Source organism: Pristiophorus japonicus, chromosome 8 (genome assembly GCF_044704955.1).
Source record: "Pristiophorus japonicus isolate sPriJap1 chromosome 8, sPriJap1.hap1, whole genome shotgun sequence".
In the NCBI taxonomy this organism is placed as follows: Eukaryota; Metazoa; Chordata; class Chondrichthyes; family Pristiophoridae; genus Pristiophorus; species Pristiophorus japonicus.
The window spans coordinates 22,403,957-22,419,858 of record NC_091984.1 but is presented as its reverse complement, the minus strand read 5'-3'; the positions used below and the strand labels follow the sequence as shown (position 1 = coordinate 22,419,858).

Here is a 15,902-nt window from a genome sequence, read left to right as displayed (position 1 = left end):
GGCCAAGGAAGGGAATAGGGTGTTTATAATCAAACTGTTAAATGACCAAACGTGCAGAAAGTATTTAGATCAGACCAAATTGCAATTTACTGACAACCAGGAATGACTTGAAGGGGACATCATCATCGACGATCCACCAACACACACACAACTAGCAATCGACCCTGCTGTCAATCACGAGGATGAACCCACCGTTCCTGACAGTCCGGTCAGACCAGCCGCGGTGCAGTGCAGCTATGGTCCAACCAACTCACACACGCCAGGGTTTGAACTTAGACGATCAACCAGGGAGCGAAGGGCTCCGGATCGCTTCAACTTGTAAACAACTTGTACCGAAGACTTTTGGTGGGAGTGATGTTATGCATGTAACTATGTAATACTTGCCACCAGAGGGCATGACTGTTGGAGTCCTAATGGTCACCTAAACACACGTGCAGGGCCAGTATAAAAGGTTGGCTGCCATGTTGTTAAGGCACTCTGGAGTTGGAATAAAGAAGACTAAGGTCACACTAAGTTTAGCTCACAGTACTCAGCCTCGTGGAGTTCTTCTATACACAACATAGAGAGCTAGGAGAGGGAGTGGGAGGGCTGTGTGGAGGGGTGGAAGACAGACTGGAAGGGAAGGTCTGTGTTCGGGTGGAGGGCACAAGTGATTCAGTGACAAAAGGGATGATGTGGTGCAAGGCAATGGCACTGGTAAAGAAGATGGGCCACATTGTCCACATGCCCAACACAAGACACCCTAAGCAAATGCTCTACTCAGAACTCCGACACGGCAAACGAGCCCCAGGTGTGCAGAGGAAATGCTTCATCCTCAAAGCCTCATTGATAAAGTGTAACCTCCTCACTTGATCTAACAATTGATCAACATCCCCACCTGGGAATCCCTGGCCCAAGACCGCCCCAAGTGGAGGAAGAGCATCCGGGAGGGCGCTGAGCACCTCGAGTCTCGTCGCCGAGAGCGTGCAGAAATCAAGCGCAGGCAGTGGAAGGAGCGTGCGGCAAACCAGACTCCCCACCCACCCTTTCCTTTAACCACTGTCTGCCCTACCTGTGACAGAGACTGTAATGCCCATATTGGACTGTACAGTCACCTGGGAACTCACTTTTAGAGTGGAAGCAAGTCTTCCTCCATTTCGACGGACTGCCTGTGATGATGATTGTAAAGAATCAAAAGATTGGTTCAGAGTTGGTTGAGCTCACCCACAGGTATAATTTATATTTACTAAGCCTCAGTTTTAAATGGGCATTATTTATCTAATAAAGGATTCATACATTAACTGTCATCAAATATTGGAACTGCGGGCAGAGAGTACTCATTCCTTGTCTAATGAGTCGCTGTTCAATCTTTTTTAAAGCTTACCCTGGTCTAACTTGAGACTTTAAAAAAATATGTTAACAGTTACAGGCTGAACCATCCAAGTTCAAATCTAATGAGAGTTAGATCGGTTCGAGGAGCGATTTCTCCCTCCAAATTTATTTCCATAGCAATATATTTGTGCTCCAAAACATCCTGCTACACATTTTCTATCCCACTACAGGTCTCACTCCCCCATCGCCTTTGTCCACACTGACCGACATTGGCTCCTGGTCCTCCCAATGCCTTAAATTAAACATTCGAATGCTTGCGTTTAAATCCCTTCGTGGCCTCACCTCTTCCTTGACTCTGTAACCACCCCTAGACCTGCCACCACCTCATCCGCCACATTCTCCATTCCTCTACCTTTGGCCTTCCCTCCCATACCCTCGCCCCACCATTGACGGCCGGACCTTTGGTCGCCTTGGACCCATGATGTGGAATTCCCTGAACCTCTCCTCTCCACCTCACACTCCCCCCTTTTCAGACTCTCTTTAAAACCCAGCACTTTGACCAAGCTCTTCGTTGCTCCTTCTCTGGCTCGGCTCCCATTTTTTTTGAGAAGCACGTTGGAAATTTATTTCGATGTTAAAGGCGCTACATAATTGCAAGTTGTAGCTGTGTTGTAACTTGTGGGTTTTTTTGTTCTTTTATGTTAAAGGGCAACATCTGCATCCAGAAGTGTTTAACACATCTTTCGCTTTGTTTATTCACACGCAGCAAATCATAATTCACACTTTCACTCAAGTGTAACATTATTCACAAGCGCAACCACTCCATGTATGAGAAGGTCCATCTGTATCCTCTTCAAAATTTGCATCTTAAAATAACATTTTCTGAAACTACAGTGAATCAGTATCTTGCCAAAAAAAATTTTTTAACACAGATATTGTCCCTTGAGCTGAGGAATGCGAGAGATCGAGTGTATTTCCATCAGGCACTCTGATACAGAAAGAAAGACTTGCATTTATATAGCACCTTTCACAACCACCAGATGTCCCAAACCGCGTTAGTCAATGAAGTACTTTTTGGAAGTGTAGTCACTGTTGTAATGTAGGAAACTTGAAAATGAAACATTTGCAGGGTTATGGGGCATGATCACATTATCTTCGAAATATTGCCATGGGATCGTTAACATCCACCTGAGCGAGCAGATTTGGTTTAGTGGCTCATCCGAAATATGGCACCTTTGACAGTGTAGCATTCCACCAGTACTGCACTGGAGTGTCGGCCTAGATTTTTGTGTTCAAGTCTCTGGAGTGGGATGAACCCACAACCTTCTAAGTCAGAGGCAAGAGTGCCACTGAGCCACTGGCTGATAATACATCACCGTCAGATGCAGGGTAAAGCTCCTTTTACAATATATCTTAGTCCCAATCTCCAAAGAAGACTACCTATTGCATAATGTGACATTTTACTAATTCCCATACCATCTATCTGGTCTCTCTGAACGAGATTGCCAATTTAGTGTGAATTTAGAGCACCAGTTTTGTGCATAAGTAACTGGATTGAGGAGCTGGACCCTTACAGCCAACATATAGAGGAGATTTTCACCCTGTCAGCTTCGAACCAGTGTCTAACAACTACAACTTGCATTTAAATAGCGCCTTTAACATAGTAAAATGGCCCAAGCCACTTTATAGGAGCGTTATCAAACAAAATTTGACACCGAGCCACATAAAGAGATATTAGTGCAGGTGACCAGAAGCTTGGTCAAAGAGGTAAGTTTTAAGGAATGTTTTAAAGGAGGAGAGAGAGGTAGAAATGGGGAGAGGTTTAAGGAGGGAATTCCAGAGCTTGGGGCTCAGGCAGCTGAAGGCTCGGCTACCGATGGTGGAGTGAAGGAAATGGGGGATGCTCAAGATTCCAGAATTAGAGGAGCGCAGAGATCTTGGGAGTGTTGTAGTGCTGGAGAAGGTTACAGATATAGGGTCCCAGTTTTCCATTTGTCAACCTAATAATTGATCTTTTACGTCTTCTTACCACACGTTCATTATGCTGTAGTGCTATAGACACATTTTCAAATGCAGTTCTTTTGTTTTTGGAATCAGCGGCTGATAATGTAATCCCAGCAGTGATGGGAGGATCACTGCTCTTTGAGTGCTATGCCTATAGTGCTGTGGGTTGACTTTCATTATAGTGAGAGGTCAGCTCCCAGTGCACAATTACTAACATGCTGATAGTGCTCTGGGGTCAAGGGGCTGTTTATTTGGCACCAGCCGCACTGCAAAGGTTGCTGGTCACCCTTAAAACTACCTTGCTACTGCGGAAGAGAAATGACTGGGAGCAGGACAGTGATGTAAAACCCCTCCGTTTCAGAATGCAGCTTCAGAAGTCCTGTAGTGAGGGTTGTCCCTTTTTTGGAGCAGAGGTGATGTATCAGAACATCTGTATGGAGCTGGCTGAAAGAGCGAATCCCTTCTAACCTGTGCACCAATCCTCGGAGCAGGTGTGGGACAAATTTGCAGTTCTAAGCAAGACACCTAAGGTAACACTGTGCAAGCTTTGTGGAGAATCAGAGGGTGAATGCACAGTGTTCTGGCAACTGTACACCTATTTACCAAAGGCATAAGGTGCGGCCATTTTTTTGCAGGGCACATTACACCACTGCTTTACCAGCAGGCTTGGTTTGTGGTCCTTTAAATCATCATCATCATCATAGACAGTCCCTCGAAATGAGGATGACTTGTTTCCACGCCAAAAAGGGATGAGTTCTCAGGTGTTTCAATATTCCAGGTCCCGAACTACATCTTGAAGGGTGGAAGATGCCTATGCATGGATTTTTTTAACGTGTGGTGGCCGTTGCAGCCACCACACGGGCTTGACAGAGCTAGGTTTTGGTCCAGTGGCAAGGATTACCCAAGACGACTGGAGACCAGCTCTGCTGCATGGACCTAGTGCGCACACATATCGCAGTCCTTTAAATGCAGCAACTTTCAAATACCAGGTGCACTGCCAACCTGCTTGCTTCACATTCAGGGACTCGAGGCTACTGTTGGGCTGGGTACTTCGCACACATCTCAATCCAGCATTTGTCCTTTTTTCTACTTGCAGGAGAAGGCAGCACATAACAGGTGGCAGTACATGCAGACTGTGCGTGGGGATTAACTAATCTAAGATATTTGCCTCCTTGAAAGGAGAGGGAACTCTGAAAAGGCCAGACGTCTTCCCCCGAGCTTACAGCTAGCACTGTCCTTTGTTCTTCATTATCTCTCTATCCTCACTCACCCCGTCGCACATAGCACACTAGAATATCTTACTATTTAAGGTACGTTTCAAGGACGTCTTTCGAGTTTCTAAAGTGTGTTCTGTGATTCTCTCGGTGCCAAACAGGAGAGATGGCGCAATCCTCTGCTGAGCACCTCACTGTAGTCTGTACCACTCACTCCTATGTGGCAAGCAACAGCACAGGCACTTCACCTTTTGGGAATACAGAATGGAGCCCTCGAGCCCCCTGCACCAGTGAGAACAAATGAGGAGTAGCAGGTGGAGGTCGCATTGCTGGAAATGCAGCCTGCGGGTTGCAGAGTCCGTTCAAGGGCTCTTTCAGCTGCTAAGCCGAGGAATTCAGACCACACCGGCATGTAGTTTGATAGCAGCTTAGCAAACATTTCATGCAGTCGTTTGAGAGTATGCCAAGCAACCTTCAAAGTTTGTGGGCATCCACAAACTATGTCTGCACAGTGCCAAGTGACCTCCCTCCCCCACCACCCGTCCAACTGAGCATCACACTCTGCAGCGGAGACTCCTTCCTAAGTTCAAACATAGCAACAACTCAAAACCAGGCTGTCCACAACACGAGCTTTATTTACAACATTCTCGGGGCGATATTAACCCTGCTTGCTCAGCAGAAACCGGGCCAGGTGGACCCTTAAAATTACCCGTGGAGCTTACCCGCTCAAGTCCCACTCCCCTCCCACAGGTTCGGACTCTGCTGAGCAGGTGGGAAAGACACTCGCCAAAAACCAGCGGGGATCCTCCTCTGAATATGCAGATCGGGCTCCCATGGCGTCATCGGGGTCCAGCTGCTATTTTAACCAGAGGCCTCTGCGGGGACACCATTGTGGCGTTCTCGTTTGGCCAAACTAGCGCGAAGAGGAGCCGTGGCCAGAAGAGGCCCAAGCAGGTTTTTTGGTTTTTTATTTCCCATGTGCGGCCTGGAGAAGCAGGCGGTATCGGGCACATGTGCAGATAACTGTTTTGCATTGTATGCTACAGACGCTTAATTAAATGTGTTATAGGTGTCTCCCTTACAACTCTTGAGTGAATGAATGATTTTGTGGACAGCTCTTGCTCATGCTCGAAGCCCCATTCTGCTACCGAAGTTGTTGTTGTTCTTTGAGCTACTCCGTGGCAATGTCCCTGTGCATGCATACCTATGCGCGGTTGGCGCGGTAATTAACCAATTATCTCCAGCCCTTGTGGCCGGTACTTGTGATGCCATTATATGCAGCCTTTTTACTTAAAACTGTTTTTTAATCACTATATTTGTGTGAATGTGATCGCATAAATCAGGGATGGCCCCACTTTTTGAATTGCAGCAGCCAACGAAACAAATTTGTACTGACAAGCAGCCACAATAATTAAATATTGGATACCAGTATCTCACCGTTACTCGTTTCGGCAAGAGATGTTGAAATGCAACATTATATTCTTGTTTCCAACTATTTAATTGAAATCTGGATTTCTTTCTCACTTTAATATCTCTTTCTCATTCTCTTCTCTTCCAGTTTCATTTTCCCATCCTGTATTTACTCTGCCTCTTTCTTTGTCTCACTTCTCTCCCCACCCCCCACCCATCTGTCTAATTTTTCCTTGTTATTTATTTCCCCTTTCCTCATTCCCTTTTATCTTCTCTTTTACTCTCTCTTTGCCTCGTAAACCCCAAGATTGGACATGCAGTTTGTCTCTCAAGATCTTCTGAGTGTATGGTATTTTCTAGAGCCGATCTTGGCTGCTTTAGGTTTTGGGCTGAGCGAAATCATGTCCCCATCTTGTGTTACACACTGAGTTATACCTTCAGGATGTTTTGTACTTGGAAAAAGAAGGAAAGAAACTAGGTAGACCAGGAATACAGAGAAAAAGTTTGAAGACTGATGTCCATGGCCTTGTAGACTGAAGGATCTCAGGTGCATTAGAAAGCTGGGTCAAATACCAGACACATTACTGAGCATTGGAGTTCAGTGACTATACACTGTGTATTATAAAGTAATGCCTCATATTTATTAACCATCCCAAGAAAAGAATCCACATAAAAGCTGCTTATTGCAAAGCAATTGCCTTGCTATAGACTGAAGCAGTTTGTTCAACTTTGCTTAAATCAGGAAGATAATCGCCTGTGTTTAAATAAAAATATTGCAGAGTTGGTTGGGATGCAAGAGTTTCTCTGCAGCACAGACTGAGGAACTGGGAGATGCAAAACTGAGACATTACAGCACCACCACTGGTGGGAGGCTGTAATTACAGTGTGACAAGTTTACATAGTCACTCTGTATAAATATGCATGCACAAAGGAGAAGGGAATAGGGAGATCATGGGGGAAGGGTGGGAAAAGGTCATTAGAATGCAGGCAGGCTCATGTGGAGTATAAACACTGGTATAGACCACAAAAAAAGAAAATGCTGGAAATCTCAGCGGGTCAGGCAGCATCTGTGGAGGTAATTCTCTCCACAGATGCTGCCTGACCCGCTGAGATTTCCAGCATTTTCTGTTTTTATTTTTGATTCCAGCATCCGCAGTATTTTGCTTTTGTGTTACTGGCATAGACCGGCTGGGTCAAAGGGCCTGTTTCTATGTTGTAGATTCTGTGTAATATGGACATCGAAATTTATAATGGAAAAAAAAAGTTGATAGGAAATACACACAGACTTAAGATTTTTAATATGTTATACATTTTTTTTCCCTTACTTTGAAATAGGTTGCTTTTTGGCTGATCACCTGTAGTGATCGTGTACAATACAGATGCATGGAATTGCACCTGAAACTAAGCTTTGACTTGTGCTCGTCCCGATACACTAGACTAGAGTTTACATCTCAGAATCTTTATTTTCTTTCAGCGACTGGCAGCTATACCTGTGACCTCATTTGTCAGTGACCAGGCCAAGAGCCAGTTTGAGAAGTACATTCGCTTCTGCTTTATCAAGGTCAGTCTACTGGTTTAAACGCTGAAGTAGTGGTAGGGTCTGTTTACCAACCCTGCTGCTGAGAATTCACAAAGCACAAAACTAAAAGCATGTATCTGCACATCTCTAATTAGAATGTTGTATAAATTGTGTTTTTTTTTCTCTTTTTTTTTTTAAAACAGCAAGATAGTACATTGGATTCAGCAGAGACGATTCTCAGGAACTGGAAATGAAAGTCATTGCTTCACTGAAGTCCAGTTACTGTCACTAATGAGCAGAATTGTGTGCATTAACCTGTATTGGCCTCAAATTTCTTTTTGAGTAAAACAAGTAGTCTTCATCTCTTTATTTCCTAAAAGCACTGAATTGAATAGGTCAAAAATGTCAAGAACTGGCAGCCTGCTAAATATCATTTAGGCTTTGAAACTACATCTGATAGTGGTTGAGATTGATGTGGTTCCTCAGTATAATGACACGTATCAGCACTAAAATCCATACAGTACATAACTGGTAATCATCCCAGTTCCCTCTATATAGTAGAAAGCGCTGACATCTAAGTAGATTTCCCGAATTCTAACCCAGGGTGAGGTACTTCACACGCTTTGTCAAAATCTTACCTTTCTGTCCAAACAGAGACAGTACCACTCGCCACAGACCAGGACTTGGAAAATCTACCCTATAGCGTTTGTTTTTATCCACATGGAGCTCGTTCCCTTAAAGTTCAGTGAAGCAGTAGAGCCGAAGATGAAAGTATTCACGGCACATCAGCTACAAACATTTTTGGCAAGATAGTGCCATTTTTGGTTACCAGTGAGAATCGATGGTTCTCCAGAATTCAAGATTCTAAATGCTATTTTATAAATATTTATTTATAAAAGTTAACTTTTGGCATATTTCTTTTTAATAAAAGCAAACCTCAGCTTGTAGGGTTCTAATGACTAATGTATTCAAAATATATGTAACGTGCACTACATGGGGAACGAGAAAGGTGGGCTTTGACAAATAACTTTTGTTCCTTGGTCATTGTATCCAGTTATCTGTGATGTACAGTACTTTTAAATATAGACATAAGTCTACTGTGAATTTCTGTTTCTGTTTGATCATACTATGATTGATTACGTTGTTGGCACGATTACTACATTGCTCTCCTCCTCCACCCTCTGTCGACTTTAGTTCATCCAAAACTCTGTTGCCTGTATCCTATGCAACACCATGTCCTGCTCGGCTGCCAACCCCATCCTCACTGATCTACCTTGACTCCCTGTGCCCCGGTACCTCAGCTTTAAAATGATCACCCTTCTGTTTAAATCCCTCCGCAGCCTTGCAACCATCCCCCACCCTGAACTCTCCATTCCTTTGACATGGCCCTTTTGCGCATTTTCAACCCCTTTTCCCCACCACTGGCAGCCGTGCCTTCGTCCACCTAGTCTCCTTGCTCTGGAATTTCTTCCCTAAAATCCTCATCCTCTCCACGTGCTTCTCCTTTAAGATCCTCTTTTTAATTTAAAAGAAAACCCCTTTGACCATCTTTCTTGGTCACTCCTCAGCATCCAGTTGTTTTTGTACTATGACGCACCTTGAGGCGATTTCCTATGTTAAAGGCACTGTATAAACGCAAGGTATTGTTGTTGTGTACAAGTTGGGCATACATTATAATCCTGTGCATTCAGTAGTAAATGGAGTATTGTAATAACAATAACTTGTATTTATATAGTGCCTTTAACATAGTAAAACATCCCAAGGCGCTTCACAACAGTGTTACAGACAAACAGATACATTTGACACCGAGCCACAGAAGAAATTAAGGCAGATAATCAAAAACTTGTTTAAAATGTAGGTTTTAACGAGCGTCTTAAAGGAGGAAAGAGAGGTAGAGAGGCGTAGAGGTTCAGGGAGGGAGTTCCAGAGCTTAGGCAGCTGAAGGCACGTCCACCATGGTTGAGGAGTTATAATGAGGGATCTTCAAGAGGCCAGAATTTGAGGAGCGCAGATATCTTGTGGAACTGTGAGGCTGAAAACGATTACAGACATAGGGAGGAGCAAGGCCATGGAGTCATTTGAAAACAAGGATGAGAATTTTGAAATCGAGGTTGTTTAACTGGGAGCCAATGTAGGTCAGAAAACACAGGGGTAATGGGTGATCTTGACTTGGTGCGGGTTAGTATACGGGCTGCTGAGTTTTGGATGACTGCAAGTTTACATGGTGTGGAATGTGGAAGGCCGACCAGGAGTGAGTTGGAGTAGTCAAGTCTAGAGGTAACAAAGGCATGGATGAGGGTTTCAGCAGCAGAAGAGCTGAGGCAGCGGTGGAGGCGGGCAATGTTAGAGGTGGAAAAAGGCAGTTTTAGTTATGCCACGGATATGTGGCTGGAAACTCACTTCAGGGTGAAATATGATGCCTAGGTTACAAACAGTCTTGTTCATCCATAAGACAAAGGTTCTCCACCAGCCTGTCCTCACCGCACAGCACTGCCCTCCAGTCATCAAGATCCACAGCGCGGCCCTGGACACCGTGGACCACTTCCCATATCTCGGGAGCCTCCTATCAACAAGAGCAGACGACGAGATCCAGCACCACCTCCAGTGCAGACTTCGGTCGCCTGAGGAAAAGAGTGTTTGAAGACCAGGCCCTCCAAACTGCCACCAAGCAAATGGTCTACAGGGCTGTAGTAATACCTGCCCTCTTGTATGGCTCAGAGACATGGACCACGTACAGTAGATGCCTCAAGTTGCCGGAGAAATATCACCAACGACGTCTCCGCAAGATCCTACAAATCCCCTGGGAGGACAGGCGTACCAACATCAGTGTCCTCACTCAGGCTAACATCCCCAGCATTGAAGCACTGACCACACTCGATCAGCTCCGCTGGGCAGGCCACATAGTCCGCATGTCAGACACGAGACTCCAAAGCAAGTGCTCGGAGCTCCTTCATGGCAAACGAGCCAAAGGTGGGCAGCGGAAACGCTACAAGGACATCCTCAAAGCCTCCCTGATAAAGTGCAATATTCCCACTGACACCTGGGAGTCCCTGGCCCAAGACCGCCCTAAGTAGAGGAAGTGCATTCGAGAGGGCGCTGAGCATCCTCCTCGCAGCTCACACTGCCACCCAACTTAGTGTCATCCGCAAATCAAGCGCAGACAGCGGAAAGAGCGTGCGGCAAACCAGTCCCACCCACCCCTTCCCTAAACGACTATCTGTCCCACCTGTGACAGAGTCTGTGGCTCTCGTATTGGACTGTTCAGCCACCAAAGAACTTACTTCAGGAGTGGAAGCAAGTCTTCCTCGATTCCGAGGAACTGCCTATGATGATCACCCTCAGATTGATGCTAGGGAGAGGGATGGAGTCAGTGGTTAGGGAATGCAGTTTGTGGCGGGGACCAAAGATAATGTTGTGCATATATGATGTACTGTTCTTGTCACATGACTTGTATGTTGTGCCTTAGTAACATTAAACAGAACATTCACATCACCGTATTACAAGTTTTTTGTATCTTCGCACACTATCCTTGTGAATTAATGGAAGGATTTGCAGACTGATGAACAGTCTGACGGGCCACAACATGAACATTCCTTCTTATAGGGTTGTTAGTTCTCTACGTTGAGAGAGTTTTATGGGCTCCCACAACACATAAGATGGGGGGAGCACACCCAGGCCCCCGGACCCGAGTTTTCCGCTGGATGATTGAGAGCAAAAGGAAAATACTGCGAATGATGGAAATCTGAGAAGTTTAGAAATGTTGGAAAATACTCAGCATGTCAGGCAGCATCTATGGAGAGAGAAACCGAAACAAGTTCGACCCTGGGTTTTTTATCTGGTTTTTGCCTCTCCCAGGAGATCACATAGCTCCGGTTGGGGTGGAGTGTAGATGTTTTTAGTATAAGGGGTGTTATAGTTGTGTGGGGCGGACTGGTTGGGCTGGGTGCTCTTTGCCTTTCCTTCATTGTGACCTTTAGGGCTGCTGACCAAGGGCCGTGCGGCTCTGTGTTGGCCGGCGCGGACACGATGGGCCAAAATGGCCTCCTTCTGCGCTGTAAATTTCTATGTTTCTACTGCAGTTGTATCCATCGTTGACTTGGTGTCCCTGTTTGTGGTTCCTTTCTGAGGTGTGGACAAACAATTATTTGGTGCTTTTCATAATACTTAGAAAACCTATGCAAAGTGATCGATTTGCAGTGACTTCATTAACAGGAGACTGTGCTTCATTGTTTGCTATGTCTAACATGCCGAAATCTTGATACATTAGGAACATTTTCAAACTTCGCACCACCAAACCGCTATGCCTGGCATTAGAACTTTTTAACCCTTTAGTTACTTTGGTCTTAATCATAGCTTGCACCCGTTACACCACACACCAGCTGTAAATCCAAGGTTCCATAGTTTCCGATTACTTTTTTACATACCCATAAAATTTGGGGAGGTATTAGGTTTCTCTTTCGCCCAATATTTTGTTGTACAGAAGCAGCTGCAGCTATTACTCATATTGGCGATCACTAATTTTATTCGACTAGGGAGCAGAGGGAGTCAGGAGACAGATTTTTTTTCTTGAAATTCTTTACTTAGTTTATTTATTGTTTCGACAATTTGTCGTTGATAACACATCCCTATGTGACCTTTGACACTCTGTCATCCCAAGCGATCTGGGTCCGTAGGCCTGAGGTGAGGGCTCTGTTCCAGTACTACTGGCATCTCTTGTCTGATAGCAGCCATTGCACCGATCCTCTTCAGGCTTTTTATAATCCACTTGCTTGGACAGACTTCCCACAGATTATTTATCGCACTTAGAAACATAGAAACATAGAAAATAGGTGCAGGAGCAGGCCATTCAGCCCTTCTAGCCTGCACCGCCATTCAATGAGTTCATGGCTGAACATGAAACTTCAGTACCCCCTTCCTGCTTTCTCGCCATACCCCTTGATCCCCCGAATAGTAAGGACTTCATCTAACTCCCTTTTGAATATATTTAGTGAATTGGCCTCAACTTCTTTCTGTGGTAGAGAATTCCACAGGTTCACCACTCTCTGGGTGAAGAAGTTTCTCCTCATCTCAGTCCTAAATGGCTTACCCCTTATCCTTAGACTGTGACCCTTGGTTCTGGACTTCCCCAACATTGGGAACATTCTTCCTGCATCTAACCTGTCTAAACCCGTCAGAATTTTAAACGTTTCTATGAGGTCCCCTCTCATTCTTCTGAACTCCAGTGAATACAAGCCCAGTTGATCCAGTCTTTCTTGATAGGTCAATCCCACCATCCCGGGAATCAGTCTGATGAATCTTCGCTGCACTCCCTCAATAGCAAGAATGTCCTTCCTCAAGTTAGGAGACCAAAACTGTACACAATACTCCAGATGTGGCCTCACCAAGGCCCTGTACAACTGTAGCAACACCTCCCTGCCCCTGTACTCAAATCCCCTCGCTATGAAGGCCAACATGCCATTTGCTTTCTTAACCGCCTGCATGCCAACCTTCAATGACTAATGTACCATGACACCCAGGTCTTGGTGCACCTTCCCTTTTCCTAATCTGTCACCATTCAGATAATAGTCTGTCTCTCTGTTTTTACCACCAAAGTGGATAACCTCACATTTATCCACATTATACTTCATCTGCCATTCATTTGCCCACTCACCTAACCTATCCAAGTCACTCTGCAGCCTCATAGCATCCTCCTCGCAGCTCACACTGCCACCCAACTTAGTGTCATCCGCAAATTTGGAGATACTACATTTAATCCCCTCGTCTAAATCATTAATGTACAATGTAAACAGCTGGGGCCCCAGCACAGAACCTTGCGGTACCCCACTAGTCACTGCCTGCCATTCTGAAAAGTACCCATTTACTCCTACTCTTTGCTTCCTGTCTGACAACCAGTTCTCAATCCACGTTAGCACACTACCCCCAATCCCATCTGCTTTAACTTTGCACATTAATCTCTTGTGTGGGACCTTGTCGAAAGCCTTCTGAAAGTCCAAATATACCACATCAACTGGTTCTCCTTTGTCCACTTTACTGGAAACATCCTCAAAAAATTCCAGAAGATTTGTCAAGCATGATTTCCCTTTCACAAATCCATGCTGACTTGGACCTATCATGTCACCATTTTCCAAATGTGCTGCTATGACATCCTTAATAATTGATTCCATCATTTTACCCACTACTGAGGTCAGGCTGACCGGTCTATAATTCCCTGTTTTCTCTCTCCCTCCTTTTTTAAAAAGTGGGGTTACATTGGCTACCCTCCACTCGATAGGAACTGATCCAGAGTCAATGGAATGTTGGAAAATGACTGTCAATGCATCCGCTATTTCCAAGGCCACCTCCTTAAGTACTCTGGGATGCAGTCCATCAGGCCCTGGGGATTTATCGGCCTTCAATTCCATCAATTTCCCCAACACAATTTCCCGACTAATAAAGATTTCCCTCAGTTCCTCCTCCTTACTAGACCCTCTGACCCCTTTTATATCTGGAAGGTTGTTTGTGTCCTCCTTAGTGAATACTGAACCAAATTACTTGTTCAATTGGTCTGCCATTTCTTTGTTCCCCATTATGACTTCCCCTGATTCTGACTGCAGGGGACCTACGTTTGTCTTTACTAACCTTTTTCTCTTTACATACCTATAGAAACTTTTGCAATCCGCCTTAATGTTCCCTGCAAGCTTCTTCTCGTACTCCATTTTCCCTGCCCTAATCAAACCCTTTGTCCTCCTCTGCTGAGTTCTAAATTTCTCCCAGTTCCTGGGTTCGCTGCTATTTCTGGCCAATTTGTATGCCACTTCCTTGGTTTTAATACTATCCCTGATTTCCCTAGATAGCCACGGTTGAGCCACCTTCCCTTTTTTATTTTTACGCCAGACAGGAATGTACAATTGTTGTAATTCATCCATGCGGTCTCTAAATGTCTGCCATTGCCCATCCACAATCAACCCCTTAAGTATCATTCGCCAATCTATCCTAGCCAATTCATGCCTCATACCTTCAAAGTTACCCTTCTTTAAGTTCTGGACCATGGTCTCTGAATTAACTGTTTCATTCTCCATCCTAATGCAGAATTCCACCATATTATGGCCACTCTTCCCCAAGGGGCCTCGCACAATGAGATTGCTAATTAATCCTCTCTCATTACACAACACCCAGTCTAAGATGGCCTCCCCCCTAGTTGGTTCCTCGACATATTGGTCTAGAAAACCATCCCATATGCACTCTAGGAAATCCTCCTCCACCGTATTGCTTCCAGTTTGGCTAGCCCAATCTATGTGCATATTAAAGTCACCCATTATAACTGCTGCACCTTTATTGCATGCACCCCTAATTTCCTGTTTGATGTCCTCCCCAACATCACTACTATTGTTTGGAGGTCTGTACACTTGGGCTATAAGGTCAGACATCTGACATCCAGTTATTCTGCCTTATCTTCTTTTTGAACCATCCTTAAGTTCTCTTGGCTTGTCAGCAGTCCCTTATTATTCTTCAGCAGTTTGCCATATCAGTGCAACCTTTGCTCCCGTATGCACAACTTATAGGTGACAGTTCACTCTCTATGTATCAGAATTTTACCTTTTCTGTCAGCATTGTCCTTGTTACAATCTTGCTGGCGTTCGCTACATCACCTAGTGTCCTTGTTTTGCAGGCACATAGATTGGAACTGCTATGGGAATCTGACCTCTTTCTGTATAGTTCAATTTTTACAGAAACTTAATTTTAGTTAGTGTAGCACAATGATCCATAACTAAAATCATCCTTGTTTTCAAATCCCGCCACAGCCTCACCCGTATCTATCTCTAACCTCCTCCAGCCCTACAACCCTCCGAGATATGTGCTCTCCTCCAATTGTGGCCTCTTGCCCATCCCTGATTTTCATCATTCATTGGTGGCCATGCCTTGGCTCTAAGCTCTGGAATTCCCTCCCTAAACCCCATCTGCCTGGTACCTCTCCTCCATTAAGGTGTTCCTTAAAACCTACCTCCTTTGAACAGGCTTTTAGTCACCTGTACTAATATCTCCTTATGTGGCTCAAATGTTGTTTGATAATGCTCCTGTGCTGTGCCTTAGGACATTTTACTACGTTAAAGGTGCTACATAAAGGCAAGTTAGCACGTTGTTGTTGTTGTACAACAGAGGGAAGGGAACGGAAGTGAATGATACCTCAGTGGTTATCTGTTCAGGCTGCAGATGGTGCTGTTGTGCAGGGCTTGCAATTTTTAACCATTAACCGAACAGATGAAGGAACACTCGGTAAGGATGATACCAGTCAAAAGGTTAAGAGTCATATCAGCTGGGTAATTGTATATAGCTCCTCTCACACCCACAGAACAAGTCCCAGGCAAAGCTCCCACCTGCGTTGAAGCTGCCATTTCTATCTTGTGCTTCTAATTTTATTTTTTTCAAGGGTGAAAAGCGTTGGGGCAAGATTTTTTTTTAAGCGT

The 15,902-nt window shown here is 44.8% G+C and overlaps 1 protein-coding gene across 5 annotated transcripts in view; it reads left to right on the top strand.

The window, feature by feature from the left end:
* Positions 1–10,951, top strand: part of LOC139268430 (kynurenine--oxoglutarate transaminase 3-like) — a 97,858-nt gene extending 86,907 nt beyond the window's left edge. For all 5 annotated transcript variants that reach the window (XM_070886560.1, XM_070886556.1, XM_070886558.1 and 2 more), the window contains 2 exons: positions 7,414–7,500; positions 7,662–10,951. In XM_070886560.1, the coding sequence (XP_070742661.1) occupies positions 7,414–7,500; positions 7,662–7,712 (138 nt within the window). In that variant the 3' untranslated portion in view covers positions 7,713–10,951. The remainder of the gene's footprint in view (positions 1–7,413; positions 7,501–7,661) is intronic.
* Positions 10,952–15,902: the final 4,951 nt, after the last annotated feature.